At 39.0% G+C, this 24,879-nt stretch overlaps 1 protein-coding gene across 5 annotated transcripts in view; it reads left to right on the forward strand.

The window, feature by feature from the left end:
* Positions 1 to 24,879, forward strand: part of ATP8B4 (ATPase phospholipid transporting 8B4 (putative)) — a 258,608-nt gene that overhangs the window by 43,740 nt on the left and 189,989 nt on the right. The window contains exon 1 of one of the 5 annotated variants that reach the window (XM_049706045.1): positions 11,417 to 11,493. The exons of the other annotated variants lie outside the window; for them this stretch is intronic. Coding sequence (XP_049562002.1) covers positions 11,491 to 11,493 — 3 coding nt within the window. The 5' untranslated portion in view covers positions 11,417 to 11,490. Of the gene's footprint in view, positions 1 to 11,416; positions 11,494 to 24,879 lie in introns of those variants that run through there. 5 annotated transcript variants of the gene reach the window in all.

A 24,879-nucleotide genomic window follows, 5' to 3' on the forward strand; every position in this document is an offset into this window, starting at 1 on the left:
TTAACCATTTGCCACATTTGCTTTTGATTTTTCTTTTAATAATAACATGCCAAGGATACAGAGATGGTTTTCTCTTGAGCTTGCATGATATTGAACAAAAGCACACAGGTGTGTAGCTGGGGCTGGGTTTTCTGTTGGGCTTCCTAACAATGACAAGGCAGTGGAACAATATTCTGCAGCTACAGCGGACGGAATAAGGCAGCTTTGTCTCGGAGTTAAAACATACTAAGGAAAAAACCAAAACCCATTATGGGCTGGCAAAACCAAGAATGACAGCAGAAGTTGAGAAAGGGAAGGTGCAGAGCAGAGAGGGGCATGCATATCTCAGGTCTAATGACCCCTACCGTGGCTCAGAGGGTATGAGCCAGGCCCTCCTAGAATGAGCAAGGGTCCCCACTAGACCTGGCTGGTGGTGTGTTGATTTGGGAACTCCCAACAGGATGTCTGGCCAGACAGTGAGCTGTGGAACCCTTCTCAGCCCCAGCCTATTCAGATACAAATTGGGGATATTAAAAGTACCTATTTCATAGAGTTACTGAACAGACTGAAGTAGAGTAACACACAATGACTCTATGAGCTAGTCTTTACAGAGGTGGGATTTGAATTTATATCTATCTGATTTTTAAGGATTTTTGAGCACGTCCTATGTGGACTATCCTTTTAAGAAAGGCAGAACCCACGGGTCTTTTGTTCAGTCTTGCCTAGTTTAAAGGGTATTACTGCAAATGGAAATGGATTTGAAGAAACCCCAACAGATCTCAGCGCGAATGCTTATAATAATTGATGAAGTAGTCTTCCCCCGTAAGGCTGAAGAGGAGATGGGAATAAACTGAAAATTATAAAAAAGATGAAAGGAGAAATGGTGACGTTTCCTCAAATGTAGTGGAAAGAGTGTTTGGGGATAAGATAGACCACAGTTTGAATCTTTTCTCTTTCTCGTTTGCTAACTTGTGATCTTGATTTATTTATTTTTCTGCATATCATTAATTTTACCTGTGAAATGGGGAATTTTCCTTATAGGATTATCTGCCAAAGGGTTAAATGAAATAATTTATATAAATATTTGATAATAGTAAGACTAGCTAATACGTATTAGATGCTTACTATGTACCAGGCTCTATGCTAAACTTTTTATATCGATTTTTTCTTTAACCTAACATGGCTGTGGGCAAGTATGCACGATAAATTTTAGATTCCCTATAAAGTACTGGATAAAGTAAGATATCAGTGAAAATAATGTTCGGAAGATACTGAGAAGTTGACTAAAGTTGTAAACTTTTTGCAGCAGATATCATGCTGAAAAGTTAGCAAATCTGTGATACTGAAGGTGTGGAAGTTGCTGATGAATTATGCAGGGAATGCAATAGCAGAGATACAAATGCACCTAAAGCAAGAAGATTAACAGTGTAAACAACTGTGGTTGTAGAGAACAGCCCCCTGCACCTGCCGAATAAGCAATATGGCAATGATAATGATTTGATGAGATACTTATTGATTACCTACTCTGTGCAAAGCATTTGATGAGTTCAGGAAATATTTCTGACACTCTCAGTGTGGATATTGACAGATATATGGTTAACAGTGATGATAATAACAAAGTTAGTTATAATAATAATAGTAGCTTACACATATATAGTGCTTACCATCTGAAAGGCAGGGTTCTAAGCACTGTATTATATTAAACTAATCTCATAACTCTATGAAGAGAGCACTTTACTTATCTCACTTTTGTATATGAATACATTGATACACAGAGATCTCTCTTAAGTGATTTACTCAAGGTCACACAGCTGGATAATTGTTCCCATTCTTACAGCTGTGAGTCTAGCTGTGTACCAGGTACTTTACACATATACCTAATCTTCCACAAAACCCAGAGAGTTGAGGTGGAGTTCCATTTAGTAACTTGTCTGAGGTCCCACTGCTAATAGGTAGAATTCTAATTTAGACTGGCCAGATTCAAAGCCTGTTTTGTTTCCATGATACCCTGCTGTTCTTTTGACCAATCTTGAAAGACAAACTGCAACAACAACAAAAAAACCCCAAACAAATCCTCTGAACCTCCTCTCCTTCTCTTACATACCTGCTGGTAAAGTTTTTATACTCAGAGGACAAAGGCAGATAAAGGAGATATAAAATTTTACAAATGTGAGGCTAAGAATGACCTTAAATCTTACTCTTAGCGTTTGTAGATGAGAACTTGGGAGAAAAATTTACACAAAGCTCAGATAACTGGTATGATTTCCACAAACACAAAGACTGGCAAACTTTTCTCTTTGAAGGTTGAAGGAAGATATTTCAATACCTAGAGGACATTAATTTATCAACAGACCCTTAAGCTTCAAAGCACTTTATAGGACATAGCACAGGCTTAAAAAATGATCAAAAGTGCTTTTAAAAGATAAAGGGTTTAGAACACAAAAGACAAGGTTAATGATTCTAAGTGAAATTAATTGGGAAATGACACATGATATTGTGAAAACTGGAAGGTGGAAAACACAAAACAAGTGGGATTTCAGACTGCCAAGATATGTAACACAAAGTGAGATTGGAGAGTGAAGGAAGAATGAGCTGAATGCTAGAATTATTATTCTCATTAGAAAGGAGTTCAAAGTTTTCTTGGTTAATGATAGGAATGAATAATAGAAGTAATGAGAACAGTTGTTGTATTAAAATATGTTAATAATGTTAGCAAAACGTGAGAGCGAGCCAGACAGCCACTCATGATCCCTATTAAAAGAAGTTCAGAGTGAATGGTAGAAGTACTGAAAACAGTTGTATTAAAATGTGTCAATGTCAAAAAATGTCAGAAAAAGTGTTGGATTAATTATAGCTATTTTCCAACTTTATTAAAAAATAAAGAAATGTTGGAAAACATCGGTTCCCACTGGCTCCTGTTATTTTTATGTCTCACATCAGCACAGGCATACCCTACCCCCATTCAATTCTCTTGAACTCTAACAGAATTTGAGAAGGGGGATGAACTTGTCTGAGTGCAGAGAAACTTATCCTGCCTCAAACTCAGAAAGTTCAGTAAACGTGAACGCTTAACAACTTCTGTCTGAATGTATTTCATGCATGAATATAGATGGGAAGTTTCTAAAGGGCATTTTCCTGAGCTGAATTATTGATCCTATTTCAGGAAGTGTACAGGCTTATATAAGTTGGTGAAAATTTAACCAAGTAGTTTTGGATGCTTTTAAAGAAAGCTTTCCATCCAAAAACTGTGATTCGAACACCTTAATTTATTCCTTGAATCTTGAGATGGCTTGTTGATATTATGGTTATTGGATGGAGCTCTTGTTGCTCTTATGATTTTTGTGATGGGTAGAACAATGACCATTTGGGTTTTCCAAAAAGTGTTCATTCAATGTGGCGATATGGCTGATTCTTAGCAGTCAGTGTTACAATGATGCCACCAAGATGCCCTTCAGCATGAGCCCCTTCCACGTCCCTCCCACCCACTTAAATGGGGCTTTCTATGTTTCCACAGTCTCTTCTCTTTTAACTCAGAATCAGTGGTTTGAGTAGAGTAAAAAATTATGGCCCACCATCATTCTGGGTGTGTGAGCTTAGACAGTCACTGGACCTCTATAGACCCACATTGTAATGATGTGTCTGTGTTTCTCTGAGACCAGACTGGCACAACAGTAAAACCTGTATTCCTGTGTGCGTGGGTGAATCGATGAGTCCTAGTCCCTTTTTTTTTAATAGAAATGATTTTTAAAATTCAATATGCTCTATGCCTAGTAACATGTGTGTTTGTTGACTTAATCACTTTCCAAAGAGGTTTTGAGGCCATGAACAAAAAGAATGTGAAGCTCAAAGGAGTAGAAACACATGAGGAAACTGGGATGGGCAGGGTATATTTAGGTGGGCCCCAAACTGCATGCTAGAAGTCCCTATTGCTTAGGCTGGCAATGTGTTGAGTGATACCGGGGTTATTAAAAAAGCAGGTATAAATTTTGCTTTCCACCTTCAAGGAGAATGTATAATCTACTCCAGAAGAGAAGACCAGGACATAAGAACGAATTTGACAGTAGGTAGTACTGAAAAGGTAATGCTAAATTTTACTTGTGTGATGTGGCCTGTAAGTGTTAGGGGAGTGAAGGGTGAGTGAAGTATTTGAGGAAGTGTCACCAGAGGAAAAGGGAAATGATTCGAGCCTCGTTTGTTTATTTGTACCACCAATGTTAGGAACAGAGACAGGAGCAAAGTCCCGAAGTCCAACCTAATTCATGGGAATTAGGGTGTGTCATGGGAAACGATAGTTCAGGTAGGTGAGACCTGACTGTTTAAAAAAAGAATTTGAATATGAGGTAATAGGCTCTCAGGAGTTGAGTAGTCAACAGAGTGAAAAAGGATGTTATTAGCACTTGGGATTAAATAGATTCGATATCCAAATTGAAATGCCCAGGTTAATATGGAATGTAACTTGGGTGAGGTTAGAGTTGTAGATTAGGGATATCCATTGGAAGGAGGTGCTTAACGCTAGGAGAAAAAATAGAACTGAAGGCAGGCGGCTGAAAGGTGTGGCGGTAGAAACTCCCCCACAGTTAAAGGGGGAGGGAGGGAGCCCAAGAAGCAGTGGAGAGCTGAGGAAAGCAGAGAAAGGATGAGAGGAAAGCTGGGATGGGGTGGGGTGCAGGGTGGAGCCCCTCAGGGAACAGGAGGCAGGAAACCATATCTGATGCTAGGCGCTCATGAGCTAAGGCAAAACGTCTTTAAGTCAGAAGGAAGCAGTTGGAGGACCTGAAGAAAGCAGTTTACATTTTTTTTTTTTTAAGGTTTTCAAAATAACATTTATTTCTTAAAAGTTAACATGTGCATAATAGGAAACCAAAGAACGCAAGAAGCAAAACACAGTCATCCATCATCACAAGCAATTTACCGTTTGATGTGTCCTTCTAGGTCTCGTTTGTGTATTTAAACACAACTAAGCATTCATTTTTATGTAATTAAGATCATACAGTTATGTATCATGCTTTTTCACACATCATGAATATTTACCATTTCAAAGTCCCAAAGCTATGAGTATTTTGATAACCAAAAATACACTACACCAACTCAATCTGGAAGGAAAAAAATGTAATCCTTTCTTGGCGACAAAAACTTCAGAAAAGACAAAAATGGCAACAGGCCTCTAGATAAAGATATTGGCAGAGTTATGATTAAAATACTACATTCCCTTAACGTTCAATTAAAAATGAGACATAAAGCAACAGAGTACCCAAAGTGTAATGCTTTTAAGAGGATTCATTATCTGATCTAAACTATTAAAGTATTAGCAAGGAGGTATATTTCCACTGAATTACTTAACAATGTATTCCTATAGTACAGCTAAGAGATGCACACACATCAATGGTTATCATCAAAATATAAAAAGGAATACATCCACATACTTCCCTCCCTTTTATACTTCCTTCTGCCCCTCTGCTGCCAACCTAAGTCCGGGGTTTGGAAGTCAGAGGGCAGGGGAAAAAACATGCAAAAAAAGAAGGGAGTGGGGTATAGCTTCCTTAATTAATAATTTGCAGTAAAAAAGAGAAATAGTATTTAAGCTTTCAGGCTCATTGAAATGAAGTGAAGCATTTTTGAATCAATTTTCTGACATTTTGACTATCCAAGTACAAAAAGCCTGTGGGAAGGTAAAACTCTAAACATTTTCTTTGGGAGACTCTTGAGATATCCACATGCTGGGACACATCCTAGTCCTGCTTTAATCCTTGGCCCGATGGAAAATTTGGATTTCTCTTTCTTTTTTTCATGAGCAGCATAGTTGCACTGCCAACATGCTGTAGCTCCTCACCAAGAAGCCTGATAATCAAAGCAATTTCTGCACCAACCAAAGAGTACAGATGATGACAAACTCTGTGACCAAGCTGGAATTAGTTGTGGAAAGTGCCAGTAACTTGCATTTGTTATCGGTTTCTGGTTGTTGGTTGTTGCATGTTTTGTTTGTATTGCAGCGTTACTATAGTAGCAATGGCTTTTTAGCAAACATTGAAATGTCTTCTGTTTTGTGTGCTGTTAATATCTGTGTAAATTATTCTACGTTCTACATGACAGAGGTTTTTATCTTTCTTTATAAATAATTACTTGAAGAGAAAAGATAATTTTTGGACATCTCTCAAATTCATTTTCATTCTGGATTCAGGACTTTAAAAGTATAAATGTTTTATCTTTTTAACATCTGATTTATTTAAATAGTGTTATTCTTTGGCTAAGCATTTGTCTGATTTTTTTGTTTCCTTAATTTGGTTGATCTGTTTTAATCTTTTGTTTTAGCCTCTGAATTCCTATTCCTAAACGTTCTAAAATGGCAAATTAAGGTAATTAAAAAATACAGTTAAGCTCTAAAACTCTGAAGTGTTTGTCATTTACCTGTTCCAGGCTTGAGATAATTTAAGCATCTTCATAAACTAGTTCCATTCCATCTGCTCTGTGAAGTAAGTTTCAAGTAAAGCCACGTAGATTAGGTTTATTTATTGATTTATTTTACTTTTACTTTATTCATTGCAATGATATAAAATTTAAAAGTTTCCAAACAATGTGTAATTGGAATTAAAAGAGTTAAGATAAGCTAATTTTGGTGTTAGAATTTTGGAGCTCTGCTGTAGCCTCACTGTGGTGGGACAGATTGAAACTAAGACTGAGAAATGTAAAGATGGAGCAGGAAGGAAAGTAACCTTCTGTGTGAAGCAAGAACTACAACTGCCGTTTCCTTTGTTGGCAAATGGTTTATGAAAGTAATCCATAAATCAATTACGTGGATAACATTGGGCAAGTTCAGTAACAGTTGAGAGCTTAACGGAAAAACCACAATCCCAACGGTATCAAGGTTTTTAACCCTGTTTTGTAATTTTCTTTACTGGACCAGTTAGTTTGTTTCTGTGATTCATATTATTAAAAGATAGTAACTCTCACATTTTATGTTCTGTAGTGGAAAGATTAATCAAATCATTTGTGTTAACAATGTAGTCTCAAATTCATGTCTACTATTATAAAACCTGTGCTCAGGTTACTGTTGAATTTTATATCTGACTTTCTATATGCAGTGTCTTACAAAAGTAAACTATTTAGGCATTAAAGTTAAATCTGGAGGTAATTTAAAAATGATGCTAGGAGTTGATTAGGGGCCATATATATAAATGTGTGTTGCATGTTTATGTGCATGTAGGAAGGGTTGTAGTTATAAGAACGGGTAAGAATGTTCTGGCTTGAATGGTGAGAGACTTTTCTTTGAAGCACAGAACAGCAATCAGATTCTTATATCTAGATCGGTGATCTAAATTTCTACTTGCTGATACCCTGATTTGACATCTCTAGCATCCCTAGTTGTTCTGGGTTTTACATGTGCTCTTTGGTTGTAAAGTTTGCTGTGAATCAAGGTCACCTCATTATAGATGTGGCTGTCCAGGTACAATCTAGATATGCTGCAGGTGGTGACATCATTCTTTCCCAATAGCCCAAAAGTGCATGGAAGAGTAGTTGTTTTATACAAAGGGGAAAGCCTGACTGGTACAGTAAGGAAGTTAGCTGAAGTTCATCATAGAATCTCAGCGTAGAATTATCCTTTAAAGCTTTTCCATCAACTTCTCTCCACAGAATTTTTAGTGATGACATATCCAGTCTGTGTTTGTATCCCTCTAGAGGAGGAAAACACACCACTTCTGAAAAGGGCCTTTTCTGTCTTTGCATAGTTTTGATCATTAGACAGTTTGTCCATCATTTGATCCAAATTGATCTTCTTTTGCTTTATTAGTTTTTCTTCTGAGGCCAAAGCAGAGCAAGTGTGTCTCCTATTTCATGTGACAACCCTTCTGATGTTTGTCTCACTGAGTAGACTAGTCTCCAGAACAATCATCTCCAATTCCCTTTCTTTTCAAAGAGCTTCAGCTCTGCTATCATTTCTTAAAGTGGGTTGCTCCAAAGTCAAGCAATATTCCAAAAGTTATTTGATCAGCTTGAAGTAGAAGGATTATTAATGCAGCCCAAGATTGCTCTGGCTTTCTGGTGATTGTTGACTCCTATTAATCTCCTATTAATCTCACTTTCATTATTAATGATCAGGACTGTGCCACATTTATCTCTGCATCTTGCTTGTCACAGAACAGGCCTTACTCTGCTGTGCCATGTGTGGACTTACCAACATGTCTTCTGCATCTTCACTGAATTCTAAACCAATGGGCCAATCAAAATAGAGGCTCTGGGGGGTGGAGTCCAGGCATTGGTATTAAAAAAAAAGTCTCCCCATGTGGTTCTAATGAGCAACCAGGTTAAGAATGACCAATATAAGCTCTTAATTAAAATATTGAGCACAACACAGTTGAGGACAGAGTCATGTGCCATATCATACCTCCCAACAGGTTGCCATTGGGCCATTAATAATTATGTCTTGTTGCCTTAACTAGTTTCCAATTTCTATAATTAACTGTCCTTGTCCTGGCTGCCAACCCAATTTTTGTTTAATTATGCTATATTATTGCTCTCTATCTTAAAAAGCAGAGAGCCTTTTAAAAAATATTAAATCTATTATACTGCTGGTTTAGATAACTTTTATATGGAAGCAGAAGGATGGAATGAATAATTGAACTTTGAAGATTCCTTTCCAAGTCATGTTTCTATGATTCTTGCAAACCACAAAGTCCTGTGCTGCAATGTTTTAAACACTCTTGTAGGCCAAATGCCACAAAAACGCCATTGTTGTAAGCAAGACATTTGTGAGTTTAGGAGCACAAATGGGCTGGACTTCATAATGTCTGGCAGAGAAAGCACTGCTCAGACTTTTCTAGGTGAGAAAATAAGCTAAAGGAATGTTTGATTTCTTTTCTTCTCCCTCACTCTCTGATATGGAAAAGTTAATGAACTGCACAAAGATGTTATGCTAAAAAAATGTGAAAAATCTATATTTATGCTAGAGCCTATCTTTCTTTGGCAAATGTACTTCTCAAAGTTATGTACTGGAAATGACTTGTTTGTGTTGTGAATTACTAACCATTATATTAGCTCCTGTTTGTTCTGATAAATGGAATTGCATTTCCCTCATGTATTATTTTGCATTAAAAAAATTGGGTTTAGGGCTTCCCTGGTGGTGCAGTGGTTGAGAGTCTGCCTGCCGATGCAGGGGACACGGATTCGTGCCCCGGTCTCGGAAGATCCCACATGCTGCGGCGCGGCTGGGCCCGTGAGCCATGGCCGCTGAGCCTGCGCGTCCGGAGCCTGTGCTCCGCAACGGGAGAGGCCACAACAGTGAAAGGCCCATGTACTGCAAAGAAAAAAAAAAAAAATTGGGTTTATCTGGCTTATATTGAGTAATTAGGAATTGTTTATCACTTTGTTAAATCCTATAGAGACTTAAAAAAGTATAAGGTAGGGTCTTAGCTCCTCAGAGATTTGCTATCCCCTTGAGATTATTTTATATACAGAAATGAAATAACAGTACAAGACATTGTAATATTAAATATAAAATTGAATGGTGTTAGACTTACAGTTAATGTTTTCACTATATCTGGGTAAGGGAGATAATTTTCTAATAAGAGATAAATTCTTTTTCTTTTTTTAACACCTTTATTGGAGTATAATTGCTTTACAGTGGTGTGTTAGTTTCTGCTTTATAACGAAGTGAATCAGCTATACATATACATATATCCCCATATCCCGTCCCTCTTGTGTCTCCCTCCCACCCTCCCTATGCCTAATACATATATATGGAATCGAAAAAAAAAAAACAAAAAATACCCCAAAAATGGTTATGAAGAACCTAGGGGTGGGACAGGAATAAAGAGGCAGACGTAGAGAATGGACTTAAGGACACGGGGAGGGGGAAGGGTAAGCTGAGACGAAGTGAGAGAGTGGCATGGACTTATTTATATACACTCCCAAACGTAAAATAGATAGCTAGTGGGAAGCAGCCGCATGGCACAGGGAGATCAGCTCGGTGCTTTGTGAGATAAATTCTTTTTAAAAAACTTGTTCATGTTGTTAATAAATGTCTTTTGAAAAATATACCATGTTGCATTCATATAGTATAAAAATGGTCTAACTTGATTTGGAAACTTACTAATTTGCACTGCACTTTGAACCCTTGTCTGGATTTGTGAAACCATTGGCTACTCAGAAAGCCCAGTACCAGTCCCCTTTAAGTCCATCTAAACCTAAACTGACTGAAGAAAATGATGTGCTCCTTCGAAAGTTCTAGGTTATTCTAGAATTGAATGTTTTGAGTATGCAAGGCAGTTGAATTTTTTTTGTTTGTTTAGTTCGAATGTGAATTTTATATGTGTGATTATTAAAAATAACTAAAGTATTTTGACATTAGGAATAGTTCTGAATTTATGCTTTATGAGCAAATAATTATAAATAAATTCCTGAACCTATACAGGACCTATATATGTTATTTCCTGTGCAAATGGTCAGGTTTTTTGCATTTTGCATTTTTTCATTTTTAAAAAAGGGTTCCTCCTGCCCTCTTCCCCTTCTCTTCCTGCCATGCTCCCCCATGCCTCCACATACCTGTGGAATTTCTTCCGCGGTCTTTTGTTTTCCAAAGTAATGCTTGATCTGATCTTTTTATTTGCCAGAGCTTTAACTGAAAATGCATGAAGAATCTCTGATTTTTATTTTCATCCAATGTATTTTTCTAAGGATTGAATGAGAAATCTAGAAAAATGTCTTCAGCTGAGTCAAAAGGACATTTTCTTTCTATAGTCTAAGCAGTGGTGTAAGGCATTTCAGTGTTTTAGCTCTGATGTTGATTCCGCTCTAGTCTACTGGTGAAATCAAGTATCTCACAAGGTTCCCCATCTATAGTGGACAAATGGGACTTTTTTGGATATGTACGAATTTCACTAAATTATTTGCACAGCCTTTTGAAAAATACATGTACCTTTCTTATATCATAGAAATTTGTATTTATCAAAACTCTTAGAGGCTATTTAATACTTTGCTTCTTGAAAAGCGGGCCTCTAACAAGCATCATCTTCTCCCCTGGAGCTTGTTTAGAAATTCAGAACCTCAGGCCACATCACAAAACTGCTGAGTCAGAATCTGCATTTGAACCCAAATGATTCATATACACATTTGAGTTTCAGAAGCACTGGACAGATCCTCTATTCTTATTTCAGTTAGGAGTGCCCTGAAGATTCTGGCAAGAGCAAAGAAGTGAGGAGGGAGAAAAGTATTTAATTAGGAAGCACAGTGCCAGTGCTTTTATACTTTTTTTTTTTTTTGCGGTACGCGGGCCTCTCACTGCCGTGGCCCCTCCCGCCGCGGAGCACAGGCTCCGGACGCGCAGGCTCCGGACGCGCAGGCCCAGCGGCCACGGCCCACAGGCCCAGCCGCTCCGCGGCACGCAGGACCCACCCGGACCGGGGCACGAAGCCGCGCGTCCCCCGCATCGGCAGGCGGACTCCCAACCACTGCGCCACCAGGCAAGCCCAGTGCCAGTGCTTTTATATGCATTACCTCATATGATCTTCCCAACTCTGCATGGTAAATATTATTATTCACATTTTACAGATGGGGAAACTGAAGATTGGCGGGACTAAAATTTTTTTCCAAGGCCACTTAGTTGGTAAAATGTAGAGCCACCTTTCAGATTCAGGACTCCAAGCCCTCCCTTTTTCCTTTTTCACTTATCTTCTGGGACAGTTAGCATTTACCCAGTCCTTATTAATTGGATTGTTGTTTCCTTATGGTGAATTTGACTTAGATTTGGGGGGTCTTCAAGACCTTCAAGGTCTTCAAGAAGCTCTTGAAGATTTCCTGAAACAAGGTATGCAAAGGGGCTCTTCCTTGTTAATCTCTGCATCTGAAGTTTGAGGTTTGATTTGTCCTCTTCCATATGTAACTCCTTTCTTTATGGCATGTCTGCCTTCCTCCCTCCCTTTCCTTCTGTTCTCTGCCTCTTCCTTCTTTACAATAGCTCCTGTCAAAATGGTTGTGTGTGTCTGTCATGAGTAAGAAGGCATATGTTGAAAGTATTTTATGTTGTAATTTTGCAACAGAAACTTGTCTTATTTCAGTGGCATTTTCAGGGAACTGTGGGGCTTTGTCACAAATGCAAAATCCAGTTTGAGTTCGCAGTGATTAGCACTGCAGGTGGTGATAAGCCCTTTCCTCTATTATATGCTAATGGTAAGTGAAGTGCTTTCAGCTGAAGCTAGTTATGGGTGGACTGTGTCACATCTCCTGCTTTCAAGCTTGCTTGCCCAAATCTTACTCCCCATGTCTGCCTAGTTGCCTGGTGCTTTCTTGTTTCCAAGATCTTTCTCATAGGAAGGATATCCTCCTCACATTGGCATGTTAGAAATTAATGGTTGTCTTCCCTGGGTATTAGGGTTGTACAATGGAGGACAGTGGCCAGAGAACAGTGTTTAACACAAAGTGATGCATCTGTATCCTCCTTCATCCCCTACCCCGTGCCTAGCACATTGCCAGGCATATACTAATAGGTGTGAACTTTTTTTTTTGGTAGAAGCTTTCTCTGGGTCATTGCAACAGTGAACTTCTTATTTGTTCATTTATTCATGCATTTATTTAAAAAACACAACTATTATTAAAAATTTTAAAGTATTATTACAAATTAAATTACTAGGGACAAAAATTACTGAGGAATTGCTCTGTTCCTGGCACAGGGGTGAGGTACATAGAGGTAGATAAGACTCATTCATATCAACCTTCAAGGAGCTAAACCACAGGACCCTGGGGGCTTTGTCTGGAACCAGAAGGTTTCCTAGAAGCCTGTGTTGTGCCATGGGCCTTGACACTGGCATGGCCTATGCAAGTGTCTTCTGACTTTCTAGATGTCACTTTCCTTACTGAGTATATAAACAAATCATCTCACTGGAAGGGACTATTGAGGGAAGATAATATCTGAAATGGGTTTGCTATCCTTTGTTGTTATAAACAGTCACCATTTTGGGAAAACCGGTTTCCCAAAAAGGCTTCAGGCTACATGCCATAGTCACACCTTTAGGTTTTTCCTCCTTTATTCCCTTCAAATTCCTTGTCCTATTTCTGGTGCCGCTGGTGACCCTCCATGGGAGGGACACGGAGCACAGTCTTCCATTCTTATGAAATGACTCCTGATTCTGTTCTGCCAAACCCATCAACCTCTCCGGCTTCTTCCTCCCCCAAACCAGCACATTTGTATAAGGGTCTGGGTGACCTTTGCTTTTGAACACTTACCCCAGGTGGAGTGAATCAGGAGGAGGAATGTGGAAGAGGAATTTGAAGGATGTGGGATGAGATGTTGGAGAAGGTACGGGTGCCGCAGCTGGGAGCCCCTCATTCATTCATCCGTTCATTTATTCAGGGAGCAGGGGAAAGGATCTGGTCTGCTTTGTTTCAAAGCAGCTTTGTACCCTGCTGTACAGTTCCTAGCTGGCCTCCCCAGCTAGGATGCACGGGTGGATCGTTAACTACTAAATAAATAAATGCCCACTGTAACTTGCCCTGGAGCCTGGTTCTTGGAATTGCTCCTCTGAGAAGCAGCTCAGTTGCAGATCAGTTCAGAAACTTAGTGTATCTGTCCTTGTGAGTTTTTTGGGTTTTTTAAAATAACATCTTTATTGGGGTATAATTGCTTTACAATGGTGTGTTAGTTACTGCTGTATAACAAAGTGAATCAGCTATACATATACATATATCCCCGTATCTCCTCCCTCTTGCGTCTCCCTCCCACCCTCCCTATCCCACCCCTCCAGGTGGTCACAAAGCACTGAGCTGATCTGCTGATCTCCCTGTGCTATGCGGCTGCTTCCCACTAGCCATCTGTTTTACGTTTGGTAGTGTATATATGTCCATGCCACTGTCTCACTTCGTCCCAGCTTACCCTTCTCCCTCCCCATATGTCCTAGTGAGTTTTGACTGGAGACTCACACTTGAAACCACTGTGCATTTTCTCTGTTCACATCTTGGCAGCTCGTGCTCTGCTCAGCACTTGCTTGAGCTTCTTAATGAATCTATTTGTCAGCTCCTACAGAGGACACCTGCCTACTTTTATGTATATCATTAGGGAATCCCATTGCCAATTACTAGAAGCAAATTTAGGGTAGTCTTTATTTTAACCTAAGCCATCCTAAGCAAAACTTGCAAATTTGATGAAAATTCATTAAATATCACAAAAAAATAAAAGACTGACGCTTCCATTTATTTATAAATTATTGTTATTGTGTTTTAATGATAGAAGATGGTTTTAAAGCCTCTCTCTTCCCCCATTCCATGTAGACAATTTTCCTTCCCTCTTTCCCAACTTGTCCTCTGTTCTTTCCCTTCAATACCTTTATTCCCAAACAAACGGCACTCAACAACAACAACAAAATCACAAAGCCAGGTAGTGTGGGTTTGTCTAAATTTAGATTTATCATCCTACCCTGAATGAGAATGGGCTGGAAGCCAGGAAAGCCTAGAATGTTGGAGGAGGACACCTCCATGAGTTGGCCAGGGGTCCCAGTTCCCCAGCATCCTGCAGAGGGTAAGAACTCAGAGCTGCACACATTTCTCATCTGATCCTCAGGGGTTCAGGAGAAAATTGCATACTTCCCCAGAGCTGGTGTTATTTGTGTAGAACCCTAGTATAAGAGGTAGAGTCTTAGGAAGGATTAGACTCTATGTAGTATGTTATTATAACCCCTTGGCTCTTTGGGAAATTCTTTATGGGTGCCTTTCCTCATTAACTGGACTTTTCCACTGTGCCTTTGTTATTGTCATAAATGCTGAGGTCCTGCCTGAAATTTGGCCTAGTTCCCAGATTGTACTACATGGTCTAATTTTTAGTCCTAATAAACAAAGCAGTTTGTATGCCCTGAGTTATCCAAAGGCGCCCTTGTAGTTCAGCAAGCCAGCCCCACATCAACTCAAAGAAATGCCCACTTTGGTCGTCCAAGGCCTCTGAAGCCCTACACTGAGATGAAGCAATGAGCCAAAGCTGAGGGCCTGCTCCCCAGCAGATAGCAGACCTTCAAGGGGGAGGCATAGAAGAACTTTGGAAAAGCAGAACTAGCAGACAAACAAATCATTAGGGATGCCCTGTGAAAGTCCCACTGAAATATATTTGATGTCTTTTTTCTTTTCTATGCCTTTCTTTTGTTTTACCTCTTATCTCTCTGGAGAAGACGTATACTAGATCTGTCTCCTTCCGTATAATTTTAAGAGCATTTTTAGTTCTTTTTCAGAAGTCACAATAGAAAAGTTAACATTTTATCTGGAACGATTTAAAAGTCTTTTATATTGTATGCATCTAAACACCCTGGAGAAAAAAAAATTAGTGTGATTAAATTAATCTCAGAGGGAAATTAATTTTGTTCCCCTGGTAATTGTCCAATATTAGTTTTTTGTAGATATATTACTATTCATAGGCCACTTAGTAGCTCTAGAACAGTCTTTAAGATGCTGGAACACTAAACCAAGACCTGAGAGTGGAAAACAGAACAAGGTTTATGACATTGTCAGGCAGATTGCTTTGGGGCGAGACTGAGACCATTCTGAAAGCTTGCTGCCACTGTCTGTGATTCTGAGGTCTAGATGGGAAATGACGCTCCCTAGACAAGCCCTGTGACATTCTCCCTAGATTGAAAAGGCTGAAAGCGACTACTCTAGCTGATTGGATTAGTGTGCACCCTTTACTGTGCTTTGGTTTAGGGAGATTCTTTTCTTCACCAGCTGAAGAATGTTCTACGAGGGTCAGTGAGTTCATTGATCAAGAGAGAGTCTAAGGACTCCTTGTTTCTGACTCATTTCCCGGGAAACACATACCATTTGGGAGAACACATGACTTTATGAAGCATAACTCTTATGGGCAACCCTTGGAACTGCTCTGAGCCTCAGTTTCTTCATCTGTAAAATGGTGCTGAAATTGTAACAGCTCCCTGAATTTTTAGATTACCTGAGATGATGTATGTACAGTGCTCAGCACAGTGCTTGGCATATGTAAGGAGGCAATACCTGTTAGCTGGTGTCATTGTGTAACACGGAGACACCATTACACACACAGTCACACGTTCTTCATTCTGTGTCCAAGTCTTGGTGACACATGGGTCTTATTCATTTCCTTTGACCATGACAATGTTTAGTCTGACAATCTTCAAAAAAAAATTTTTTTAGCGTCTTTATTGGAGTATAATTGCTTTACAATTGTGTGTTAGTTTCTGCTGTATAACAAAGTGAATCAGCTATATGTATACATATATCCCCATATCCCCTCCCTCTTGCGTCTCCCTCCCACCCTCCCTATCCCACCCCTGTAGGTGGTCACAAAGCACTGAGCTGATCTCGCTGTGTTATGTGGCTGCTTCCCACTAGCTATCTGTTCCCACATGCCACTCTCTCACTTCACCCAGCTTACCCTTCCACATCCCTGTGTCCTCGAGTCCATTCTCTACGTCTTTATTACTGTCCTGCCCCTAGGTTCTTCAGAAAATTTTTTATTTTTTTATTCCATATATATGTGTTAGCATGGGGTATTTGTTTTTCTCTTTCTGACTTACTTCACTCTGTATGACAGTCTCTAGGTCCATCCACCTCACTACAAATAACTCAATTTAGTTTCTTTTAATGGCTGAGTAATATTCCATTGTATATATGTGCCACATCTTCTTTATCAATTCATCTGTTGATGGACCCTTAGGTTGCTTCCATGTCCTGGCTATTGTAAATAGAGCTGCAATGAACATTGTGGTACATGACTCTTTTTGAATTATGGTTTTCTCAGGGTATGTGCTGTAGTGCGATTGCTGGGTCATATGGTAGTTCTATTTTTAGGTGTTTTTTTTTTAACATCTTTATTGGGGTATAATTGCTTTACAATGGTGTGTTAGTTTCTGCTTTATAACAAAGTGAATCGGTTATGCATATACATATGTTCCCATATCTCTTCCCTCTTGCGTCTCCCTCGCTCCCACCCTCCCTATACCACCCCTCCAGGTGGTCACAAAGCACCAAGCCAATATCCCTGTGCCATGCAGCCGCTTCCCACTAGCTATCTACCTTACGTTTGTTAGTGTTTATATGTCCATGCCTCTCTCTCGCCCTGTCACAGCTCACCCTTCCCCCTCCCCATATCCTCAAGTCCGTTCTCCAGTAGGTCTGTGTCTTTAATCCTGTCTTACCCCTAGGTTCTTCATGACATTTTTTTTCCCTTAAATTCCATATATATGTGTTAGTATACGGTATTTATCTTTTTCTTTCTGACTTACTTCACTCTGTATGACAGACTCTAGGTCTATCCACCTCATTACAAATAGCTCAATTTTGTTTCTTTTTATGGCTGAGTAATATTCCATTTTATATATGTGCCACATCTTCTTTATCCATTCATCCGATGATGGGCACTTAGGTTGTGTCCATCTCCGGGCTATTGTAAATAGAGCTGCAATGAACATTTTGGTATATGACTCTTTTTGAATTTTGGTTTTCTCAGGGTATATGCCCAGTAGTGGGATTGCTGGGTCATATGGTAGTTCTATTTGTAGTTTTTTAAGGAACCTCCATAATGCTCTCCATAGTGGCTGTATCAATTTACATTCCCACCAACAGTGCAAGAGGGTTCCCTTTTCTCCACACGCTCTCCAGCATTTATTGTTTGTAGACTTTTTGCGGATGGCAATTCCGACCAGTGTGAGGTGATACCTCATTGTAGTTTCGATTTGCATTTCTCTAATGATTAGTGATGTTGAGCATCCTTTCATGTGTTTGTTGGCTATCTGTATATCTTTTTGGAGAAATGTCTATTTAGGTCTTCTGCCCATTTTTGGATTGGGTTGTTTGTATTTTTGATATTGAGCTGCATAAGCTGCTTGTATATTTTGGAAATTAATCCTTTGTCAGTTGCTTCATTTGTAAATATTTTCTCCCATTCTGAGGGTTGACTTTTCGACTTATTTATGGTTTCCTTTGCTGGGCAAAAGCTTTGAAGTTTCATTAGGTCCCATTTGTTTATATTTGTTTTTATTTCCATTTCTCTAGGAGGTGGGTCAAAAAGAATCCTGTTGTGATTTATGTCATAGAGTGTTCTGCCTATGTTTTCCTCTAAGAGTTTTATAGTGTCTGGCCTTACATTTAGGTCTTTAATCCATTTTGAGTTTATTTTTGTGTATGGTGTTAGGGACTGTTCTAATGTCATTCTTTTACATGTAGCTGTCCAGTTTCCCCAGTACCAGTTATTGAAGAGACTCTCTTTTCTCCATTGTATATTCTTGCCTCCTTTATCAAAGATAAGGTGACCATATGTGTGTGGGTTTATCTCTGGGCTTTCTATCCTGTTCCTTTGATTTATATTTCTGTTTGTGCCAGTACCATACTCTTTTGATTACTGCAGCTTTGTAGTATAGTCTGGAATCCGGGAACCTGATTCCTCCAGCTCCGTTTTTCTTTCTCAAGATTACATTTGCTATTCGGGGTCTTTTTTGTTTCCATACAAATTGTGAAGTTTTTTGTTCTAGTTCTGTGAAAAATGCCTTTGGTAGCTTGATAGGGATTGCATTGAATCTTGATAGCAGATTGCTTTGGGTAGTATAGTCGTTTTCACAATTTTGATTCTTGCAATCCAAGAACATGGTATCTCTCTCCATATGTTTGTATCATCTTTAATTTCTTTCATTGGTGCCTTATAGTTTTCTGCATATAGATCTTTTGTCTCCTTAGGTAGGTTTATTCCTAGGTATTATATACTTTTTGTTGCAATGGTAAATGGGAGTGTTTCCTCAATTTCTCTTTCAGATTTTTCATCATTAGTGTATAGGAATGCCAGAGATTTCTGTGCATTAATTTTGTATCCTGCTACTTTACCAAATTCATTGATTAGCTCTAGTAGTTTTCTGGTAGCATCTTTAGGGTTCTCTATGTATAGTATTATGTCATCTGCAAACAGTGACAGTTTTACTTCTTCTTTTATAATTTGGATTCCTTTTACTTCTTTTTCTTTTCTGATTGCTGTGGCTAAAACTTCCATAACTGTGTTGAAAACAGTGGTGAGAGTGGGCAACCTTGTCTTGTTCCTGACCTTAGTGGAAATGGTTTCAGTTTTTCACCATTGAGAATGATGTTGGCTGTGGGTTTGTCATATATGGTCTTTATTATGTTGAAGTGAGTTCCCTCTATGCCTACTTTCTGGAGAGTTTTTATCATAAAAGGGTATTGAATTCTGTCAAAAGCTTTTTCTGCATCTATTGAGATGATCATATGGTTTTTATCCTTCAGTTTGTTAATATGGTTTATCACATTGATTGATTAGCATATATTGAAGAATCATTACATTCCTGGGATAAACCCCACTTGATCATGGTGTATGATCCTTTTAATGTGCTGTTGGATTCTGTTTGCTAGCATTTTGTTGAGGATTTTTGCATCTGTGTTCATCAGTGATATTGGCCTGTAGTTTTCTTTCTTTGTGACATCTTTGTCTGGTTTTGGTATCAGGTTGATGGTGGCTTCGTAGAATGAGTTTGTGAGTATTCCTCCCCTCTGCTCTATTTTGGAAGAGTTTGAGAAGGATAGGTGTTAACTCTTCTCTAAGTGTTTGATAGAATTCGCCTGTGAAGCCATCTGGTCCAGGGCTTCGGTTTGTTGGAAGATTTTTAATCACAGTTTCAATTTCAGTGCTTGTGATTGGTCTGTTTATATTTTCTATTTCTTCCGGGTCAGTCTCTGAAGGTTGCTCTTTTCTAAGAATTTGTCCATTTCTTCGAGGTTGTACCTTTTATTGCCGTATAGTTGCTTGTAGTATTCTCTCATGATCCTTTGTGTTTCTGTAGCGTTAGTTATTACTTCTCCTTTTTCATTTCTAATTCTACTGATTTGAGTCTTTTCCCTTCTTGATAAGTCTGGCTAATGGTTTATCAATTTTGTTTATCTTCTCAAAGAACCAGCTTCTAGTTTTATTGATCTTTGCTATCATTGCCTTCATTTCTTTTTCATTTATTTCTGATCTGATCTTTATGATTTATTTCCTTCTGCTAACTTTGGGGGTTTTTTGCTCTTCTTTCTCTAATTGCTTTAGGTGTAAGTTTAGGTTATTTATTTGAGATGTTTCTTGTTTCTTGAGGTAGGATTGTATTGCTATAAACTTCCCTCTTAGAACTGCTTTTGCTGCATCCCATAGGTTTTGGGTCATCGTGCTTTCATTGTCATTTGTTTCTAAGTATTTTTTGGTTTCTTCTTTGATTTCTTCAGTTATTTCTTGCTTATTTAGTAGTGTATTGTTTAGCCTCCATGTGTTTGTATTTTTTACAGATTTTTTTCCTATAATTGATATCTAGTCTTAAAGCACTGTGGTCAGAAAAGATACTTGATACAATTTCAATTTTCTTAAATTTACCAAGGCTAGAATTGTGACCCAAGATATGATCTATCCTGGAGAATGTTCCATGAGCACTTGAGAAGAAAGTGTATTCTGTTGTTTTTGGATGGAATGTTCTATAAATATTAATGAAGTTCATCTTGTTTAATGTGTCATTTAAAGCTTGTGTTTCCTCATTTATTTTCATTTTGGATGATCTGTCCATTGGTGCAAGCAGGGTGTTAAAGTCCCCTACTATTGTGTTATTGTCAGTTTCCCCTTTTATGGCTGTTAGCTTTTGCCTTAGGTATTGAGGTGCACTTATATTGGGTACATAATTATTTACAATTGTTATATCTTCTTCTTGGATCGTTCCCTTGATCATTATGTAGTGTCCTTCTTTGTCTCTTGTAATAGTCTTTGTTTTAAAGTCTATTTTGTCTCATATGAGAATTGCTACTCCAGCTTTGTTTTGATTATCATTTGCATGGAATATCTTTTTCCATCCCCTCACTTTCAGTCTGTATGTGTCCCTAGGTCTGAAGTGGGTCTTTTGTAGACAGCATATATATGGGTCTTGTTTTTGTACCCATTCAGCCAGTCTATGTCTTTTGTTGGGAGCATTTAATCCATTTACATTTAAGGTAATTATCGATAGGTATGTTCCTATTACCATTTTCTTAATTGTTTTGAGTTTGTTATTATAGGTCTTTTCCTTCTTTTGTGTTTCCTGCCTAGAGAAGTTCCTTTAGCATTTGTTGTAAAGCTGGTTTGGTGGTGCTGAATTCTCTTAGCTTTTGCTTGTCTGTAAAGGTTTTAATTTCTCCATCTAATCTGAATGAGATCCTTGCTGGGTAGAGTGATCTTGGTTGTAGGTTTTTCCCTTTCATTGCTTTAAATATGCCCTGCCACACTCTTCTGGCTTGGAGAGTTTCTGCTGAAAGATCAGCTGTTAACCTTATGGGCATTCCATTGTATGTTATTTGTTGCTTTTCCCTTGATGCTTTCAATATTTTTTCTTTGTATTTAATTTTTGATAGTTTGATTAATATGTGTCTTGGCGTGTTTCTCCTTGGATTTATCCTGTGTGGGACTCTCTGCACTTCCTGGACTTGATTGACTCTTTCCTTTCCCATATTAGGGAAGTTTTCAACTATAATCTCTTCAAATATTTTATCAGTCCCTTTCTTTTTCTCTTCTTCTTCTCGGACCCCTATAATTTGAATGTTGGACTATTTAATGGGGTCCCAGAGGTCTCTGAGACTGTCTTCAATTCTTTTCATTCTTTTTCTTTATTCTGCTCTGCAGTAGTTATTTCCACTATTTTATCTTTCAGGGCACTTCTCTGTTCTTCTGCCTCAGTTATTCTGCTATTGATTCATTCTAGAGAATTTTAAATTTCATTTATTGTGTTGTTCATCATTGTTTGTTTGCTCTTTAGTTCTAGGTCCTTGTTAAACGTTTCTTGTATGTTCTCCATTTTATTTCCAAGATTTTGGATCATCTTTACTATCATTACTCTGAATTCTTTTTCAGGTAGACTGCCTATTTCCTCTTCATTTGTTTGGTCTGGTGGGTTTTTACCTTGCTCCTTCATCTGCTGTGTATTTCTCTGTCTTTTCATTTTGCTTCACTTACTGTGTTTGAGGGTCTCCTTTTTGCAGGCTGCAGGTTCACAGTTTTCATTGTTTCTGGTGTCTGCCCCAGTGGGTAAGGTTTATTCAGTGTGTTCTGTAGCCTTTCTGGTGGAGGGGACTGGTGCCTGGGTTCTGGTGAATGAGGCTGGATATTGTCTTTCTGGTGGGCAGGACTGCATCCGGTGGTGTGTTTCGTGGTGTCTGTGAACTTATTATGATTTTAGGCAGCCTCTCTGCTAATGGGTGGGGTTGTGTTCCTGTCTTGCTAGTTGTTTGGCATGGGTTGTCCAGCACTGGAGCTTGCTAGTCTTTCAGTGGAGCTGGGTCTTAGCGTTGAGACAGATATTTCTGGGAGAGCTCTCATCAATTGGTATTATGAGAGCCTGGGAGGTCTTTAGTGGACCAATGTCCTGAACTCAGCTCTCCCATCTCAGAGGCTCAAGCCTGATGCCTGGCTGGCGCACCAAGACCCTGTCAGCCACACGGCTCAGAACAAAAGGGCGAAAAGAAATAAAAAAGAAAGAAAGAAAAAATAAATAAAATAAAGTTATTAAAATAAAAAACCAATTATTAAAATAAAAAAATAAAAAAGTAATTAGAAAGAAAGAGAGCAGCCGAACTAATAAACAAATACACCAATGATAACAAGCAAAACTATAGTCTTCAAATTTTTGAGCATGCTTCCTACTTGTAAAAAGAAAACTTTCCCAATATAGTCATATTTACTTTATATATATATAATTATAATATTTACATATGTATGTATTTATATAATTGTATTTATGTTTGTATGATTATGTATGTGTATACATATATAATAAAGACAGTCTGCACATTAAACATTAGGGAACCTTAACTTTTGAATTTTTTGTTAAAATATATTATGGAAGTTCTTCTTAATTTTTTTTCCTGATAGCCTGAAGAACTGTTTGGGGCATCCCCTGGGGGACAGGTACCCCAGCGGTCTCATCAGATAGCGTAATCTTGAGTTTGCATTAACCTGGAAAGCCAAACAAGCAGGCTTCTTAAGGCAATCTTGTCAGGCAAGGTGCTGCTGCTCTATTGCTCACTGTTTTCTTCATAGCATTGATCACTATCTTAAATTGTGTCATCAGTTTACAAGTTTATTGTCTGCCTCTCTCTCTACAACTAAAGTGCAAACTTGCTGTAGGAGGGTAGGGACTTTATTCAGCTCTGTAGTCCTGGCTCAATGACACAGTGCCTGACACATGGAAGGCCCTTAGTAGAATGAATAGATGAACGTTGGGAGAATTGTGGCCTCTGCTCTTTCACTCCCACAAGTTTTTGTTCATGATGGGGAGCCCAGGCTCAGGAGAATGTTTTACTGCTGCTGATGGTGGTGATGGTGGTGGTGATGATACTGATTGTAGCCAAGGTTTGTCGACAGCTCTCTGTAAAGCCCCTTCTGTGGGTTGGCCCTCCCTTAATAGTTCATAGAGGAGCATTATCACCTCTCCATTCCTCCCAAGCTGGAACGCTGTAGACTCTTCAGTGGGCAACATTTGACTAATACTGAGGAGTTGTGCGTCTGCTTGGTACCAGTGAGGTGCCAGACAGCCAATCTCCAGGCCCGCTTGCCCCATACATGCATTCTTTGGGGATCTTTGCATAAACATGGGTGTTTCACGTATTTCCCACATGGTGCAAATGCCTTTAGGCCACTTCCTTTTTAATGCAAGTAGTCTGTGGGCACAGTCTCTTTTTGGTTTTCATTTTATGGTTTAGAGATAATCTCTCCCTTAAGAGTCAGGGCTATTTCTCTCTCTGGAATCCAGATTGTACTGTAACAATACTATATCTGTCTCCTCTTCTGGTAAGAAAAACAGGCTTTTTCCCCACTCAAGGTCCCTCAGTTACTTTTTATACCTGTCATGACATAAAAATGTTTCCTCACATGTGGGAAGATCTTTTGCTAGTGCTGAAAATTTGGTACTCATTGCGAAAACTCCTGGGGTTTGGCCTGTGGGATTCACAGACGCAGGCAGTGTCCCCAGACAACCTCCAAACGCATTTAGGCTCAGCCTTCCATGACTCACTGTTTAAAGCAAATATAGAGATAAAAGTAAACTACTATATAAAAATGTAAACTGATCTTGTATTTTTTTTTTTTTCCTTTTTCTTTTTTTTTTTCGGTATGCGGGCCTCTCACTATTGTGGCCTCCCCCGTTGCGGAGCACAGGCTCCAGACGCTCAGGCTCAGCGGCCATGGCTCACGGGCCCAGCTGCTCTGCGGCATGTGGGATCTTCCCGGACTGGGGCACGAACCCGTGTCACCTGCATCAGCAGGCGGACTCTCAACCACTGCGCCACCAGGGAAGCCCAGATCTTGTATATATTATTAACGGTCTTACCTGGCATTCGATTGGTTGGGTGTAAAAGAAAAATTAGCTCAAATTGACTTAGACAATACAATACATGGACAGATCATATAACTAAAAAGTCCAGAGGTAGGGCTAGCCCCAAGAGAGGCTTTGTCTAGTTTTGTTCTCTGCATTTCCTGGCCCTGCATCTTCAGTGCAGGATTTATTCTTTGCAGCCTCTTCCACTCATGGTCCCGAGATGCTGTGAGTGATGGCTAACGCTACTTGCTTCCAGATTAGAATCTAGTAAGAGAGAGAAAGCCTACATCTCCAGCAAATTCCCAGGACTGAGTGTTAGTAAGACCTTAATCACATGACATAGTGACGTGCTAATCCCTGAAATCAAAATTCTGATTAAGAGGATGGGCCATGTAGTTGGTTTAAACTAATCTGGGCCTGACCCTGGAGTTATGGAGGGGAGTTAAGTCCATCCAGATCACAGGACTAAGAAACTTGGAGTCCTGTTAGCTGAGGGGAAGAGGGAAATAGTCAAATGTCTCTTATACCTGGCATTAAAACAGGACTGGATTGGGGGCACTAAGGTTTGTTTTTGATATTTACTTTTTGTAAGTGATGTGTCTTG

This window comes from Orcinus orca, chromosome 2, assembly GCF_937001465.1.
Source record: "Orcinus orca chromosome 2, mOrcOrc1.1, whole genome shotgun sequence".
NCBI classification, from domain to species: Eukaryota; Metazoa; Chordata; class Mammalia; order Artiodactyla; family Delphinidae; genus Orcinus; species Orcinus orca.